The sequence below is a fragment of the Colletotrichum acutatum genome (genome assembly GCF_030867785.1).
Source record: "Colletotrichum acutatum strain CBS 112980 chromosome Unknown BDZ83scaffold_1, whole genome shotgun sequence".
NCBI lineage: Eukaryota > Fungi > Ascomycota > Sordariomycetes > Glomerellales > Glomerellaceae > Colletotrichum > Colletotrichum acutatum.
The window spans coordinates 1,076,828-1,093,459 of NW_026848995.1; the positions used below are offsets into that span (position 1 = coordinate 1,076,828).

Sequence of the window (16,632 nt, forward strand, 5' to 3'; positions counted from 1 at the left end):
ACCGTCTAACAAGCCCATCTTAAACGGTATCATCAGAACGGTGTACTGCTCATTGGAAATACATCGTCCAGCCGACTGGTCCCAATGGCAACCACCCTGGCGTGTCTCGTCAAAATAGCCGAGGTCACGGGTGGACAATAGTACGCATTTATATTGCACCCTGTGCTCAGCAGTCACATCCCGCACAGCTGACGAAAGCTTGCAGGAAAGTCTCGTGCTAGCTTTCCCAAAGCTGTTCTCGATGTCTATAAGCCGTTCATTGTGTCGACAAGCTTTTGGCCTTTCTTACTTGAGCTAGACGAGCCAATGATGTCAAAAGAGGTTCGTTCTGAATAGGTCTTATTCGTTTGCTTCGATGGATTGGCATGCCTCCCATCTATATGAATCTCTCCAGCGGATCACGACGAAACATTGACATCAGGCAGATAAATAAGAAAAGAATGGATGATAAGGTATAATGAGTATCAAACAGCACCAGGAGGCGCAAACTAGAAGACCCAGTTGAACGACTCTTTGACCTCGAACTGGACGGAGTGTCTTGAAGACCGGGTTAGTCTCTTTTCATCGTGTCTAATTTTGGGCGACTCACTTGATATCAGCAGATGATGCGCCGATAAGGATCTTGAATGTGCCCTCCTCGGCGACCCAGCCCGGGACCGAGGTGTCATAGTAGCCCACAGCATACTTGTCGAGCTGAATAGTGAGGTGCTTCGTTTCCCCAGCTTCTAGGAACACCTTCTCAAAGGCGACAAGCTCTTTTTCCGGGCGAGGTAGCCTGGACTTGTCATCCCGCACATAGATCTGCACGGCCTCGGAGCCAGGCACCAAGCCAACATTGCTAATTGCGAAGATGACCTCGATTGTGCCCCGAGATGTGAGCGTCTTTGTGCTGATTGATGGACGGCCGTACTCGAAAGTGGTGTAGGAAAGACCGTGACCAAAGGGGAACAGCGGCTCGATTCTTGCTCGCTCGTAGTGGCGGTACCCAATGTACAAGCCTTCGCCGTAGTTGACCTTCAGGTTCTCGCCAGGCCAGTTGTTGTAAGCGGGGGTGTCCTGAATGCGCTTGGGGAAAGTTGACTTCCACGACTGTCAGCTAGTATGCAGATACAAGGAACAAATGACTTACCGGGAGCTTTCCACTCGGGGATTTGATGCCGAACAAGACGTCGGCCAAGGCATTGCCGGCCTCTTGTCCCTGGTACCATCCCTGAATAATGGCCGGAACCTGGTCGACCCAAGGCATAGTCACAGGCGTGCCGGACTGGTTGACGACAACAGTACGGGGGTTCGCTTTGACCACTGCTTCGATGAGTCGATCCTGACTACCATCGGAAGGTAGATCCATTGTCTGCCTGTCGTAGCCCTCGGACTCCCATTCCGCATCCAGGCCAACAATGACAACTGCTACATCAGCCGCCTTAGCCGCATCCACGGCCTCCTGGAGGAAATCTACTTGGTCTTCTTCCTTGAAGCCAATCCGGCACCCTCCGTACTTGTGCGTTATGCCAAATTGTTTTTGCTTTGCCACCGGGCGAAGCTCGTTGGTCATCTCGACTTTTAGCTCCACAGGCTTACCAGCCTCCATGTCGACGTCGACGAGATAGTCCACAGACCCATCAAACATGGCTTCCCCTTCCTCGGTCCAGTCCCAAAGATCTAGAGCAAGCTTTCCGTTCACGAACAACTTGCCAGGGCCAACGCTCATGAAACTGACTGTATGCTTTCCAGTACTCTTTGGCGTAAGGTAAGTCGTCGCGACTGCTGACCATTCAGGGCCAATCTCGGCTAGGGGTGCGGAATCCCAGAGAAACAAGTCCGTATTCACTCGTCGCTGTACAACAACCACTTCGCCTTTGAACTTGTCGCCAGAGTACCAATCGATATTGACACCGGGCTTGCCTGACTTTTCGGTACAGTATGGTGACGCCACTGGAAGCCATTTATAAATGTGGCAGCCTTGAGCGAAAGCAACCTCTTGCTCAGAAGTTGCGCGGATACTGTCCAGTGGAAGTGTTCTGTAGTAGGGGTTCAAGCTTGCACTTCCTCCTCCACCAGCAATGGCTCGGTTTGCGTTTGGCCCAATAACGGCAACCTTGGTTGTTTTCCGGTTTAGGGGAAGGACCGCGCCATCGTTTTTGAGAAGCGTCAGGCCCTCAGCCCCAGCAGTGCGGATCAGACTGCGTGTGGACTCGCGATTGTCTTCTCTCTCTGGCAGTTCTGCTGACATGTCATCGCCTTTAAGTCGCTCTACAAGCGTGAGGACGTTCTCTGCGGCGCGGTTGATATCTTCTAGGGCCACTTTGCCCTCATTCATGGCCTCAATCACCTTTTCGAAACGCCAGTTTGGGGAGTACGGGAACTCGACATCGCACCCTGCGATGATGGACTCTGCCGTCGAGTTCGTGCCGCCCCAGTCAGACACGACTGTTCTAAAAGTAAGTCAGCAAGCAGAAACCGTAAGGTAGGCAACAATCGATTTTCTCTTACCCATCGTAACCCCACTCGCCTCTAAGAATATCCGTCAATACCAGATTGTGCATGTCTGCATGTACGCCATTGACGAGATTGTATGAGGACATAAGAGCCCATGGATTCGCCTCTCGTACAGCAATCTCAAACGGTCGCAGGTAAATTTCACGTAAGGGACGTTCTTGGATTAGAGAATCTATCGTTAGTCTGTGAGTCTCTTGCTCATTGCCCACGAAGTCTGTTAGATGTTAGAAAGAGTCAGTTTTCTTGAGAATACAATGCACAAACGCTTGATGGTTGCGGCCACACCCTTCTCCTGCAAGCCACGAACATACTGGGCAGCCAGTTTGCCAGTCAGAAGAGGGTCCTCCGAGAAGGACTCGAAGTTACGCCCACCCAAGGGATGCCGATGCATACAGACTGTCGGCGCCAGTAGAATGTTCGCAGATCTTGCTTTCGCCTCGTCGGCAAGGTGTTGGCCAACCTCGTAGAGCAGGTCCTTGTTCCAGGTTGCCGCTAGGGAGACTCCGCAGGGGAAAAGAGCAGCCTACCAAAATTAGCTACTCAGTTGAGGACAATGTTATCAAGTGTGACAAACCTTGGTTCCGCCGACAAAAATACCACCACGGGCTCCGTTTGGCCCATCTGATGTCTTCACTGACGGTATGCTCTTGGATGGTATAGCCTTTGTCCTCCAGAAATCTGCGGCGGTAAGCAGCGAGACCTATGTACTATTAGTGGTGGCCCTCTGTTCCGAGGCGATGACTGTTGTGGCTGTACCTTCTCCTCCAGCGTTAGCTGATCTATCTTCTTTCTTGCTGCAACTCTTGTGTCTCTCAAAAGTTGCTGAACCTTCTGCGGGGGACTATATGGTGGAGAAAACACCGTGTTCGGAGTCGAATTGGTCGTCTCAGTCTCGGGCGGAGAGATGGGTGCCTCAACGTCGCGCTCCGCTTGACTGTCTGTCACAGTGCTCATCTTGATGAACGCCGCTAGCGTAATAGCTTATTTTGAGGGTTCTGCAGTTCTTGCTTGCCGGAGTCACTCTCTAGGAGAGACGAGGCTGATCTTTGCAGGGTGTGGTAGAACAGGCGGCTGTAAGATACAGCGTACGCCAAATAGAAATTGGCGATGGACGTATGTAAGACTTATATGAGACTCGAAGTGCAGGCAAACCTCAAGCATGAATGCTCACATGAGCCCGACATTTATCCGTCTTAATGAAAGACGATCAATGAAGATGAGGCAATATGGGTCTAGTTTCAGAAGAAAGTAAAGAAACGAGACTGATAACGAGAGCCACGGAAGGGGTGAGAAACGAAGTACAACCTGGCAGGATCCCGAAAGGTTGGGCAGACGTATGGGGACTAGTACATATAAACGGAGGATAACTTTCCCACGTACGTCTTTCAAACGGAAGCTTCAATGGCAACTTGTCAGCTGCTTGTGGGCAATCCTCCGTCCAGCATCGATAGGAAACGGAAAGCTCGGTGGTGGATGGCAACATTGGCTGCCGGGATGGGGAGATTTCTCACCACCCTAGACAGGCGAGGCGGGTTGGTGTCCAAATGTCTGCAAGTGAGGGTCACCACAACACCGCCGATGACAAGCAAGGCCAATGTGGGATTTGAGCGCTTCAAGTCGAGTCACTTGACTTCATGACCGGCAGATGCTTTTCTATTCCCTGTCGAGCTGCTGTGCCATGCCTAAGCATGCAAAAGCATTGCTGATGAAAGGCGCTCTCCGTACTTTCTTTTCACTGATACTTTCTGGGCGATATGGGCTCTTTCGGTAAGAACGGACCGTTCGAGCGGTGGACGCAAGGTAGGTGGATGGGGAAGCAGTTGGGGTTCTGGAGGGAGTGAGTCGAGTTAGCGGACAAATGACTGCAAGCAAGTGGCCAAGTGGGGAAGAACCGGGGTTGCGCTACGGATACCTACCTATCCTGCTTCACGTCAGCTTCCCCAAGGGGTGTGAGAATAGGGGCCTTGTTCTCGTAAGGTCCCTTGGTCAAGACCGTTTCTTCCGAACCATTGTCCAGGCTGCCATTCCTGCAACATCGCGAAGCATCCGTGAGAAAGTTGAGCCGAATGAGGCAAAGCGGTAGCCGGCAAATGGACTATTGCTTAATCGACAGGCACCCGACTTCTGTAGTGCCATCGTGCTATCGATCTTGTTAGTATTCGGTGCATCGCTGCCGAGAGCTGCGTTCCGCTTGGTTGCATACGCATGTCAAGGTTGTCAATCACAAACTCATGGCATGGAACGCGAGATTTGAGGAGGAACCAGGAACTGCGCAACGTTTGGAACCTAAGATCGCAGCTTTTGATCCCAGCCAGTATCGATTTCATCCCGCATAAAGCCGCGCATGGGCGCTAAAAAGAGTTCCCCGGCAGATCGGAAGTTGTCGCCGCGTGGTCAAGGAATCCAGGGACGACGGACAGACTGGCCTTCGTTGCACTTGTTCGGGAACCAGCAAACCAATGCCCCATGGCACTTCAAAGAAACCCGCGGTGGTGCAGACGGAGTATCGGAACCGTCAGCGTTTCCAGTTGGCCATTACGTGCACCCTTTGAACGAAACCCCAACTGTCCGATTGGGAGCACGGGGCTGGGCTGACGGCCCCTGCTTCGCCGGAGGAGCACGAGGGGCTTGCCATCATCGGCTGTGGATGATGGGCAAGTTCCATGCCCAGTGAACTTGTCGATGCCGCGAAGGATCGGCAACCTGAACTCGTTGGCCGCAAGGAATATAAAAGGTTGCATGTGTCCGCGTCGAAATTTGTCCAGTGGCAATAACGTTCAGCGAAGGAGCATCCAGTAGGATAGGGCGGACGAGAGCCTGCATAGCTGACAATACCTACGTTATCGAGATCCAGGGCGATTTGAGGCGAGAATTCATGATGAAGGAACCGAAGGACGGCTCGGCGGCCCGTCCTAACCTTTAGTCAGCCGGATTGGCTTGCCGGGAAGACAAACTTGCATGGCGAGACTGGGGAGGTGGGGACCGGATTCCGAGTCCCAACAGGACGGCGTCTGGGTCGCTGCTGTTCCACTGACAGATCCCTGATCGCCGGGTTGCTTGCGGCTACCCTTAAGAAGCTTCCCCATCCGAGCTAGGTCATTACCCTGTTCGTAGGTAGGTAGGCCCAGGCTCAGAGTCAGACGGGCTCACGCTTACATGCGATCTCTTCGTCGTTGATGCGAGAGGGAGCTGGTCCAACAAAGTCAATCCCAAAATGAGGGCTACTATGATACGTCGCAAGGTGTAGACTATTATCAGAAGCCAGAATTATGTCGTTGCCTCCCGATATTCTGACTGTCGATGCGGAAGGTTGTTCCCAACGAAGGCGGGAAATCATCTTTCCATGAACCGGATATCAAGCCAGATGGTTTTGTCATTTGGCCTGAACATCCCGGCTCTCTGAAGACGCCCGTCGAACTTTTCGATAATCGGGGAGGGTTGCGTCGGTGTAAGAACTGCAGCATGGTCGGATGCAGACCAGCCGTGCCTTGCCGATAACCATGGCGTTCCTGGACGAGCCGTATTAAAGTCGGATGTCCTGTTCCTGATGTGTAGTACTGGCCTCGGCGCTAGATCGAGACTGGCTCCAATCGAAGACCCCAACGAAAGGCTCTTCGGACACTGCTTGCGTGTGGTGTATGGCTGCGTTGCATCCGCACCTTGCAGAGGTACGCCGTATAACGGCCCGTCACCTGAAGTAGGTCAAACAGCAACGATTCAAAAAAATCAGGCGATAAATTTAGCGCAGTGTCCTCTCATTCCAGTGCTTGATCGGCTGTCCATCTCAAAAAGTCGTCGTTCGTCTCATGTGGTGCAACTCTGGACGGAAAGCGACATGACCTGTCGAGACTCCATTCTCATTGGGACTTCACAGACGAATTGACGAAAGCTGGGGCTTGGCGTGAAGTGCCTGACTGTTGCGGAAGTCTCTCCGGCAAACTTGGCGGTTGCATATCGAATAAGGATCCCGCGGTGTCGATGACTATTTTGGTTTGCCTTGGCCAAGGTAGGGAAGCGGCGATGATTCTCGACAAGACAGTGTTGAACGAAGCACGAGCAGTCACATCAATCCCAACCGTGATACGTCATGCTTTCCTATGTCTATATGCAACAAGTTAATGTGAAAGGAGCTGCGAAAAGCACGTCAGCTCGGGTACCTTACCTGAGGATAGATGACTTCGGTACGGAAGTCACGGAGAAAATGCACCTGCACGGCGAGATGCGACCCTGAGTTCGGCTCGGAAGCATCTGTGACCCGTGGAGTGGACGTACCTCACCACCGGCGTGAGCAGAAAGCAGAGGGACACCCGTCGGAGGTTTTCTTATTGCGCCCATACCTGAGCCTCGTTCCGTCCTCAAATTTCTTGGTACGTTCCATTCCATCACAAGATCTCAGGTCACCTCAACCCAAACATCAGCCGTCAAACCCGCCGGAGCGGAACTGCCTGCCTCCACCGTCCTGGTTAGCCATTTCTGTGTGGATGCTCCTGCCACTAATTACTACGTAGGTCGCAGATCTAGAAGTTGGAGAACAGTGGAGTGCGGGGAGCTGCATTGTCTCCATCTCACTCCCTTGCTCAGTTCTACGCTATGTACGATGACCTTTCCAGAACACCTAGGGACAACAGCGAAATCCACGCAGACCACATCTCAAGTTCCTATTCTCTGAAGGAATCGAGTAGTCCGAACACGGTCACAATTTCCCACACGAGAGAAAGAGCTGGTTGTTGGCCTCTACCAACTGAATCAAGCATCTCCTGGCTCAAACATCGAATCGTCCATCAAGCCACCGACCACTTAGCCACCCCTGTCTAGGCAGTGGATCATTCGTTTTCATCGGCGACCATTTGCCCTATCTATGTCGGCAACTCAACGTCTGCGCCAGTTTTGGTCCCTATCGCCGGCAGCCGCATTTAGTCTGTATGTCGAGCGAGTTTGCCGCCCCCGACTGCCGTCTGCCCGACGTCGTCGCCGAGCTCATACTGCCAGCCAGTTGAACATCAGGACAGGTGCCTTCGTCTCCCGGCTCCTTCATGATGTTTGAGATTTGCTCGTTGTCCTCCGAGTCGATTGTGACAATAGGGGCTTCATCTGACCATACCTGGAGTTGTTCAATCGCCTGCAATCTGCCACTCAGCAACGTCTCATAACGACACTAAACAACACTTACACAACAAGTCTGCAATAAACCGGAGGCTTATCGATATTGAACCCACGCAGCCAAGTCGGCGTTCCTGCATCTATTCAATAGTCTACTTGTTGCTATTCCTTGAGTCTTGGCAAGGTCTGGGCCGTTCTCAACTTCTGGTAGGCCGAATACCTTACACGAACAGCTGCCTGTCGCCGAACAGGAAACACACAGCATGCCATCACAGGAGTCTCGTTCATCGGAGGACATCTCCGATACCATATCGCAGGAGCCGATGCAATGTCACGAAAAGCGAAACGACGATGATGCGAACCAAGATCGGCCAGAGACAGCTCGGAATGTTTCCGAAAAGGACAAGGACAACACCGAGGCGTCAAGTGCGGAATCATCGGCCCAGAACCCGCCGTCGTCTAGCGAAGAATGGCTCATTAAGCGGTTCTGGGGTAAACAAGTCAGCGTAGTAGTGGAATTTGAGACTTGCCGCGACCACCTAGGTACGTCTTGTGCGCAACCAACGGATTGTCTATTTGCTCTTTACGCACAGTTTCGCATCGAGAGCTTTTCAAGATTGAGTTCGGAAATCCCCTTCCGCATGTTCTTCAAAGCTCTGCTATTCCGTCCCGGTTTTACGGGAAGATGGTGGGATGTCACTGTTCCAGATGTTTCTGCACCGGATGATCAGTTACGCAGCAGTCTGTATGGTTTAGTGACCCCCGACGCCTCCCCGCTTTGTAGCTAGAATCCCTTCGAGATCGTCATTCCTGATCGTCCCGGTTGCCCCGAAAGTTTCTTTCCTCGTCACCAGAACATTAGACCCTGATCCTTGATATTTGTCTCACGGCCGTCTTCATTTGCCATCTTCCGTTCTCTGCATGGCAATATTTGCGTGGCCAGAAATTGCATGTAGGCATCATCATGTCTATTAAATTGTTCAATGTTACATCCCCCCTCTTCAACACTAAAACGGTTGTCTTCTCTCTGGGGTAAAGACAAGGTCACATCCCATACATGGTTTTGCGCTTGATGGGCCACTGATCATTTCGGCTGGATCCACAGCAGCACCAAAACATTGTGACACGAACTCTTGCAGTCTCATGATGCCATGTACCAGACAGCTGTCGTGGCCGGAACCTGTCCCGTCATCCCTATTTTACCAGCCTTGCCTTTTGTCTTCGTCGGCAAGAATCAATGAAAGGCCAATAGCTAACAGAAGTTTGTTCCTGTCGTCAAAGCGATCGAGCGAACATTCCTAGGATACCTTCGCACATCACTAGCTACGGCTGTTCTCGGGACCATGGTAGCGCAGCTCTTCGCCTTGCAGGCGTTAGATACAGGCTTTGGATATACGGCCGTGGGCAAACCTCTTGCTACCTTGTGCTACAGCTTCTCAATCTGTATCGTTTTGCTTGGAGCGTTCCGAGCCTGGAGGCTCCAGCATGCCATGTTTGCCGGAAAGGCATTAGCCGGAGGGTTCGAACTAACAACGCTCGCGTTGGGGTTCTTGATTGTATGTTGCTCCGACACTATCACGCAATGTTAGCAATCTGCCAGTGGAAGATGACCACTTTGCTAACGCGATCTTAGTTGTCGTTGGTCTTCTTCGGCTTTCTGATAGCTCTCGACGTAGTCAAAGAGTCGTCGAGCTAGATGACGCCTCGGGATTACACGCCTACGTCGGGAGGTTGCAGTCATAAGAAAGGATTGGACAGAATTGGCGCTGTTGCCAGTTGGCCATTGCAGGGTTGTCGATGAGCAAAGGTCTTTCACGGCCGGAGGATGCAACGTTCTTTTTACCACCAACCTCAAGCTGGGTAGGTTTCCAGGGGTATGCGTCTCTGATACTCACGGCTTATCGTCAAGGCGCTAATCATCAGGGACGCAGGACCTGGCGAGACCAGCAGATCCTCTTTGACCGTTGAGAGATACATCTCTTTTCTTTCAAGTGTTTTAGGGGCAAACATTCAGACTTCTGCTGGTTCAAAGCACGAAAAGAGGGTAGACAAGTCGACATTCAAGCCGCCGTGCCGTGTCTTGGCGAAGATCGAGTGCCGTTCGCCCCAGATGATCCACCAATCGAAGCCTCATCCCTGCCTTGAGATACCAAAAGGATCAATTCCTTATGAGGCTATGTTATATACTTGAAACATACAATCCACGGCCAGTCATGAGCAATCGAGATTGAACGAAACTTGTACTTGCATATACATCCGGAGGAAAAGGGCACAGTTTCTGAGAGCCCAACCTAGGTAACGGGTGTATCACAACTCGTGGAACTTGTCCTTGAAAAAGCATGGCCTATCTCGTAGTCCAGAGCCTGGAGAGTCTCGTTATCCTGAAGCCAGGAGATGTCGGCCCCTTCGGGTGGGTCACCGCCGACGCCTCCCGGGACCGAGTCGGACTTAAGTGGATACTACTCCGTCGGTACCCAGCCCCGAGCTGCCGCGCACCAGGCAGAAGCTCACGTGCCGACCAAGCGACATCCATCCTTCCCGACTACAAGTTACTTGCCACTTTATCCTACCTTGCCCTACCCTGCCTCCCTAACAACGAAGGTCTTTTATCCGAGACTTCAAAGGTCCCTCTGTCATCCGCCATTCATCTATGTAGTATCCGGAACTTTGTTTTCTTGGACGCCCAAAGAAACCCGTTCTTTGGTTCGGCCTCTCGCCGCCACTTTCTGGCATTTTTTCTGCAACAGTGAGTAGCTACTACATACGCACTTAGGCTCAATGATAAAACCGCACCATCTTGCAGAGGCTAATACCGGGATCTTCAGTATCTCGCCATTATTCAGCTCAGTCGAAGTCGAGTGTAACGCCGAACCATCCCACCCATCCAACCTCGTCTGACCATGGACCCCGCCCGTTCAAGCGAAGTCTCGCATACAGTTGATCAAGTACCACCACCACCACTTCCTCCTCAATTCCACGAACACGCGGGTCCCACTCCGACGCCGCAGACTTCCGAGAGGAGTCAGGCAGCAGAAAGTATGTTGATTTAAAACTCAAATCCATCCGCAGTGCACAATGAGTATATTTGTCTGCCAATCTGCAGTGGCTGATGGCAAGGGCACTCCACTTCTAGATTCCGTCGATGTCGAACGCGAGTGTGGCGTCCCGCTGCGCGAGGGTCGTCGGTGTGGTGGCTCTCTGGCTTGCAAGAGACACTCAATGGGCTCGAAACGGGCGGTGGCTGGGAGGTCTGCGCCGTATGATCAGTTGCTTGCTGCTTTTATGGAACGGAGGAGAGCTGAGAGGGCTTCAGAAGAGTCGGTTTGAGGCCTTTGCGCGATGGTTTGCTGTTGGCACGAGATGTCAGTTGTGCGGATGGTAGGGTGAGGTCGATTCGAGCCGGTAGCAGATGAACATAGGGTTGATCCGCAAAAATGAGTCCAACAGTCTTATTGCTACTCCTTGGGAGGTGGTAGGTTTCCCAGCCAAAGGCACAACGTCCGCCTTGGCTTCCGGACCGAACGGTGTTCTCAAAGTTTCGAGATGGCAGCTAAACAAGGACGATGGCTTATTATGGCGCCAGGGCTGCGTGTGAGGCTTGCCTAAGCATGCTGTCTAGAGTTTGGAAGATAGTCTTTCGGTGAGAAGGGGCACGTGAGGGGTTCTCTGGTGGCGGTATGGCACAATTTCGTACCGGAACCTTGGTTGTTTACTACCTGGGACTACTGCGAAATCGGCCGACTATATTCACATCCAGTATGCACATTGAGGAGGTAGCCGGAGTAGGCATCGCACCAGCAGATGTCGAGAAGCTTCAAATGATTACGAGATGCCACTTCCACATTGTATGCAAAGCTGCGAGGCGGGGAGGGCGGCATGGCTCGAGATCTCCCATGTTCGCGCGTGAGTTTGTATCGGCACGAGACTATCCCATCGACCATACCTGATCTTTCTCCGCGGAGATTGGTCTTTGAAGAACCCAGGAAGCGTATTGATGAGACCGTAGACCTCGGGAGGATGTTGGGCTGGCCGAAGTCGCAAATGAAATTCATGGCTTTCACGGCAGAAAGAGCAAGTCGAAGGCTTGGATCTATGCCGTTTGGAGCGAGTCCAGATACTTGGTTTTCCACAGAGTGAATCAGGTACTCATCTTCCATCGGTCATCTACAACTGAGGATGGCACATGGTAGAGTCTTTGGAACTTTGTACCCGTATGGCATTGAAATTACAATAGTAGGAGCAAGCTCATCGTAGAAGTAAAAGGTTAGGCGCGTAACTTTATGACCAAAAACACATTAGCTCGATCATCACTCTTAGAAGAGTACATATCCAATTCACAAACTCCGCCCAGTACGCCAGACACCAGAACGCCATGCTTCAAAGGACTTCCCAGATACCTGGGCTGCGCCGCTAGCTCCTAGCCTCCTTTCCTCGCGGCCCTCAACGAAGGTATGCGAAACCTGAAGGTCCACCTTCTACGTTTACTCGTCGCCGTGTTTGTGTCTTGGGTTGGCGCAGTCATTGGCAAAGTGCTTCCGTTCAGTCGGGCAGCAACTTGTAGTTGTTGGTGCGTCTGCCGAAGCTCCTCCCATAACCTTCGTCTCTCAGTTCTGCCCTCTCAGCAGCTTCTTGCTTGTCGGGGTCCAGCGTGTCGATTAGATCGTCCACTTCGTCGCGGTAATTGAGTTCTGCAAGTACCCGCTGGCGATTGGAAGCATCTGGTGAATTCACTGACGCAAGCAAGACTTCTAATTAGCATTTCTCCTCTTCAGCTGCATGGAAGCATTCGAGCTTACGATCAATGTTGAATACATCCTCACGCTGTGGCAAATTAAAATAGCCGTTGCTTTTGAGGCTGATGAGCAACAACTCTGAATAGTCTTCGCTGTCTGGCAGCTCCGATAGAGACTCAGATTGGGCGGAAAACACATCAAGTCCAAATATGAACTCGCTGTTGAGCACGACATCTGTACACAAGTCTTCAATGACATAGAAGTCGCACCTGACGCTTTGTTGTGATGCGGCGAACGTCCACTCAACCCCGCGGACCAGGCCGCAGATGAAGCCTTCTGAGCCATCAGCGAAATCAACATCAAGATAATGCTCTAGATTCCTGTCGATATCGAAGCCGCGGGACAATGCATAAGCTTCAGAAACAGCCATGATGTCGGACCTGGTATCTGGGAGAGCCTGGACAGGTTCTCCATTGATAAGGCCATGAAGTCGCCGCTTTTCGTTCCCAAGTAGACGTTTAAGCCAAGTCTTCTGCTGCCCTTGCGAACAGCAGCGACGACCCTACTTTTGTACTTCGTCAACGTCTCAGTGACCCGGAGGAAAGGCCCTGAGAGAATCAAGTCGCGCGTACAATGCGGGAGGATAAAGCAATCTAGATCCGTGATTGCGTCTTCCCCCCTGAAGCTGAATGGCACCTCCACGCGGCCTGGCGATGTGATGTGACCCCCGTTGGAAGCCGAATTAATTTCTTCGTATTAGCTTTGGGCTTAAGACGCAATTTCGCAGCTAGACGGGTAGAGATAGCGTTGACCTGTGCCCCTGTGTCGGGTAAGGCCTCGATATGCTCCATCCCCATCCTCGCCCCAATCTTATATTCGAGTCTGCCAGTGGATATGGGGAGAGCCAATGGCGGCATAGTCGTGCGATCAGGATTATGGCGATCAGGGCTCTTATGATCAGGCGTGAATCGGCTGAAAACGTCTAGGACGGATAAGGGCTGGGCGGACTTGTATCGATCGGTACCATCACGAATAAGCTCGTTGGGGACGCGCTTGTTGCCATTGTGTTCTTCACCTACAAGTGCACTGAGGACGCGCTTCGGGGCAGCGTTTGTTTCTATCTTTTTGGGATTAGCATGACTCAAATTCACACACGGAGCTGTTCTTTTGTTTATGCTTACCAAGGGTAGAAAATCATCGTCTTCAAATTCATCAGAACTGCGAGGTTAGTACGCGAACGGGTCTGCTTATATCCTCACTTACGCAGGCCGCTCCCACCAGTCTATTATTGTAGGTCTCCAATCCTCCATTAGTTGTTCGGGGATGGCTATCCCCAGAATTGAATGTTGGTGGGCAGATGTTCTTTCGAGTTGCAATTGTATTTCATGAGAAAAGTCATGTACGGTAATGGGGGGTTGGAACGAATAACAGTTCGCATCGGATTGTTTAGGAACATTAGCACAATGGCAGTGTGGGAGATCCTGCAATTTGTAAGAGTCTGCCTGCTGTCGCGGTCATGATGCCTCGCTTGTAGTAATTGGACGAAAATGGCATTGCGCCTGAATGGGTCACAGCCCAAGGCGTACTCTTGCTTACGGAGCCCAATCTTGCCGATTCCGTTGGTTATTGCTCTACCCAATGCCGACGGGAGCATAGGCACAGGGCAGTCTGATGGTCTCACGTCGATTTGAACTGAACGCGTCATGAACGACATCCAAAACTTTGCAGAGACTAAGGACCATAGCCAGGGGTTTGCGGAAGCCTCTTGGTTGCTGGCCAGTGATGTCGATTCCGAGAGCTTCATCTTTCGCAGATTCAATAGGTTAAGCGCCCGCAATATCCTGTACCTCCAGTGCGAACTTCTGGCTCTCGAGGAAAGGCTGGAAAAATTTGATCGGGTCGTCGATAGAAACATCGACACATCGCTGCAAGAATTCGCAAGAAAATGGGAAAGGCTCCTTGCTCAAAGCAATGAGGGTGAGCCGAGAGCTGTAAATATGATAGCGGCGGTGCGAGAGCTACGGGTAAAGCTCAGGGAATACCGTGAGTTTTTGCCCCAACCGCCGTACTACATTGCCAAAACATGAGTTGATACGAGGGCAGATGAGACGCTCAAGCTTCAAAGTGAGAGAGTGGCCATGCATCCCCCTGAGAGAAGAGCACTAGAAGCCACGAGGAACTGGCTCGAGCAGCCATTGCCGGTGCTCGGTGGAAGGTCAAGACACTTCTTGGAAGACGAGACCGACTTAGTTTCCTTGAAAGTGCCAGCAGAGGCTGACTTTCTCTCGAAAAGGCTCCGTGCCTGTTGGCCGGGACAGGTAATGGGTTCTCCAGCATCTCATCGAGTTTTGTTCTAACACTGTCAAGGACGAACTATCCCGTGACGGGCTTCATCGGATCCGTCGATATAATGAAAAGTCAATCACAGTGGCAGTCAGTCTGATCAGTATTGCACTCGCGGCAACTCTGCTCATCGGAGCCATCGTCGGCTTTTCGTACGTCTCTAGCTGGTCAGCGAAAGTGGGCATGATATGTGCAATCACTATTGCGTTTGCTTTGTGTGTAGGTCTGACAACGAATGCCAAACGAGGGGAGATCTTCGCAGGAACTGCAGCGTAAGAGACGCTCGTAATCTTCGAGCTTGCGAACCTCATATTGACAATCGTACTTAGATACGCCGCAGTGCTGGTCGTATTTGTTAGTAGCGGGGATCTATCAGGGAACCAGTGCTGTCAACCACAGTGAGCCATGCCGCTGTCCGCGGTCTTTTCTGCCGGTGCTATTGTGTTCACAGCAGCGGTCTTTTTCGGAGGATAGGTGAGGAGGTCTTCCGCATTTCGATACAAATCGTGGAAAGACAGCACCGCTGACGAAGAATAAAAGCGTCTAGGCCCTGGAGAGAGTCGTGAAAAGGTTTAGTCGACGGGACCGAGCTGTAGAGTCCACAACGGCTCCCGGCTTGGCCGACCGGACGGGTATCGCAGCCGGGGATGACAGGGATGGGAAGCAGATGCCTGGGAGACTCGCAGGGCGAACAAGGTCGGCGATAAGGACGATTGACAGCTTCAGTCGTGGGGGCGATTTTTCAATTTTCTTGGGAATGGCGCCGAAATCGGGGCTGGCTGGGGTCGTTGGGAAGATGCGTCAGTGATTCCTGAAATGGAGTGATCAACGCATGACGAATCTCCCTCAATCCCCGGAAATTGGGTCACTGGCAGACTAGATGTTGGGGAATGGTCGGGTGTAACAGTGGTAAAGTGCCAGTCGACGATAAAAAGCTCCGAGACGATATTTCCCACCGTAACGGTTCGGTGGTGCTCCGAACCGAATAACGAGCTGGGCTGCGGTTGCACTTGCACGTCTCTGAAGAGCTGTATGGAGTGGTGGTTTTGCAGAAAATTGTCGGGACTCGGAAGGGAAGGCAAGACAAGTGCTGGAGTAAGACGGGCTGACTGGTGGCTGGCTGGTGAGAAGGAGCAAAGTACCAGGGCAGAGATACGTGCTGTTCACACTTGCCTCTGTTTGTCAGTACGTTAGCTTCCATTTACTCCGTCCGGATACTTGGATACATCATACGAAGAAGCTGCGTTGCAGGCAGGCGTGGTGGGGGAGCTCTTGACCTCATTCGGCCAATGAGAGGCTGATCGCAAGCCACCCCCGTCAGCCCGTCGCCCAAGAATGCGTGTAGAGAGACGGGACGTTGCTACTGTTGGATAGAAAACCGGAAGCTTTGATAAATGCTGCATCATCACGGTCTAATCTGCGGCGTGGCTTTTAGCTCTGCGAGCTCTCACAGATTTGGAGTATCGTACCTTTCTCTCGTCTAATCTCAGGCTGATCTCAGGCTGTAAGGCTTACGGGCATATCTGTTCATGTCCGAAGCTCGGTCTTTTTGTCACTGAGGTGCGGTGGCGGTAGCGGCGATGGGGCCGGTGCTGAAGCGGAGGACCGATGCATTTCCGATGCACTCGGGGCTTCTTAGCCTGTCCTTTTGAATCAGAACTTGTTGCTCAGCTCGGGTACCTTGCGTTTGGTGCTTCTGGTGCAGTCTATCGCACCTTACAGTAAGGTAGTCACGAACTTGGAAAGCCCCTTTCTCTTTGCTTCCATCACTCCTAAAGTCTCTAGACCTCCCTGGAAAGTGCCCCTTCTACCTTACTAAGGTAGAGCTGATGTTTCTGTCTGAGTTGACGGTGCCCTGAGATGCCATTTGCCCCCCCTTGCCCCATGCCCTGTGAGTCTTTCCCCTTCCCGTTCAGTTGGAGTCGCCCCCTGGTCCCTTTGCATCCATCTTGTTTGTTTG

The 16,632-nt window shown here is 52.0% G+C and overlaps 5 protein-coding genes across 5 annotated transcripts; 3 read left to right on the top strand and 2 right to left on the bottom strand.

The window, feature by feature from the left end:
- Nucleotides 1-488: 488 nt before the first annotated feature.
- BDZ83DRAFT_564073 (glycosyl hydrolase family 3 N terminal domain-containing protein) lies at nucleotides 489-3,450 on the bottom strand (the record flags this gene model as incomplete). The annotated part of the gene is made up of 7 exons (XM_060503606.1): nucleotides 489-537; nucleotides 590-1,080; nucleotides 1,130-2,432; nucleotides 2,491-2,710; nucleotides 2,761-3,019; nucleotides 3,071-3,196; nucleotides 3,253-3,450. 7 exons carry the CDS (start codon nucleotides 3,448-3,450, stop codon nucleotides 489-491), a joined length of 2,646 nt encoding a protein of 881 aa, XP_060372019.1.
- A 4,135-nt stretch (nucleotides 3,451-7,585) lies between these two features.
- Nucleotides 7,586-9,250, top strand: BDZ83DRAFT_11142 (uncharacterized protein). The gene is made up of 2 exons (XM_060501091.1): nucleotides 7,586-8,139; nucleotides 8,878-9,250. Exons 1-2 carry the CDS (start codon nucleotides 7,860-7,862, stop codon nucleotides 9,183-9,185), a joined length of 588 nt encoding a protein of 195 aa, XP_060372020.1. The 5' UTR covers nucleotides 7,586-7,859; the 3' UTR covers nucleotides 9,186-9,250.
- A 521-nt stretch (nucleotides 9,251-9,771) lies between these two features.
- Nucleotides 9,772-11,121, top strand: BDZ83DRAFT_11182 (SCA7, zinc-binding domain-containing protein). The gene is made up of 4 exons (XM_060501094.1): nucleotides 9,772-10,342; nucleotides 10,422-10,456; nucleotides 10,522-10,632; nucleotides 10,730-11,121. Exons 1-4 carry the CDS (start codon nucleotides 9,936-9,938, stop codon nucleotides 10,921-10,923), a joined length of 747 nt encoding a protein of 248 aa, XP_060372021.1. The 5' UTR covers nucleotides 9,772-9,935; the 3' UTR covers nucleotides 10,924-11,121.
- An 823-nt stretch (nucleotides 11,122-11,944) lies between these two features.
- On the bottom strand, nucleotides 11,945-13,155 carry BDZ83DRAFT_11226 (uncharacterized protein). Its single transcript, XM_060501098.1, has 2 exons — nucleotides 12,393-13,155; nucleotides 11,945-12,326 (listed from the first exon to the last, which is right to left on the bottom strand). Exons 1-2 carry the CDS (start codon nucleotides 12,757-12,759, stop codon nucleotides 12,136-12,138), a joined length of 558 nt encoding a protein of 185 aa, XP_060372022.1. The 5' UTR covers nucleotides 12,760-13,155; the 3' UTR covers nucleotides 11,945-12,135.
- Nucleotides 13,156-13,941: 786 nt separating this feature from the next.
- Nucleotides 13,942-14,797, top strand: BDZ83DRAFT_11248 (uncharacterized protein). The gene is made up of 2 exons (XM_060501100.1): nucleotides 13,942-14,372; nucleotides 14,433-14,797. The coding sequence occupies exons 1-2, from the start codon at nucleotides 14,033-14,035 to the stop codon at nucleotides 14,684-14,686; spliced, it is 594 nt and encodes a 197-aa protein (XP_060372023.1). The 5' UTR covers nucleotides 13,942-14,032; the 3' UTR covers nucleotides 14,687-14,797.
- The last annotated feature ends 1,835 nt before the right edge of the window (nucleotides 14,798-16,632 follow it).

Excerpts from the sequence above, each read along its gene's own strand:
- BDZ83DRAFT_11182 (XM_060501094.1), top strand. The coding sequence starts at position 9,936 with ATGGCCTATCTCGTAGTCCAGAGCCTGGAGAGTCTCGTTATCCTGAAG. Across the intron at positions 10,457-10,521 it reads CAGCTCAGTCGAAGTCGAGT|TCTCGCATACAGTTGATCAA; the intron begins GTAACGCCGAAC and ends GTTCAAGCGAAG. Across the intron at positions 10,633-10,729 it reads GAGGAGTCAGGCAGCAGAAA|ATTCCGTCGATGTCGAACGC; the intron begins GTATGTTGATTT and ends CTCCACTTCTAG.
- BDZ83DRAFT_11226 (XM_060501098.1), bottom strand. The coding sequence starts at position 12,759 with ATGGCTGTTTCTGAAGCTTATGCATTGTCCCGCGGCTTCGATATCGAC. Across the intron at positions 12,327-12,392 it reads GGATGTATTCAACATTGATC|TGAATTCACCAGATGCTTCC; the intron begins GTAAGCTCGAAT and ends TGCTTGCGTCAG.
- BDZ83DRAFT_11142 (XM_060501091.1), top strand. The coding sequence starts at position 7,860 with ATGCCATCACAGGAGTCTCGTTCATCGGAGGACATCTCCGATACCATA. Across the intron at positions 8,140-8,877 it reads GACTTGCCGCGACCACCTAG|CGATCGAGCGAACATTCCTA; the intron begins GTACGTCTTGTG and ends CTGTCGTCAAAG.
- BDZ83DRAFT_11248 (XM_060501100.1), top strand. The coding sequence starts at position 14,033 with ATGAACGACATCCAAAACTTTGCAGAGACTAAGGACCATAGCCAGGGG. Across the intron at positions 14,373-14,432 it reads GGTAAAGCTCAGGGAATACC|ATGAGACGCTCAAGCTTCAA; the intron begins GTGAGTTTTTGC and ends ATACGAGGGCAG.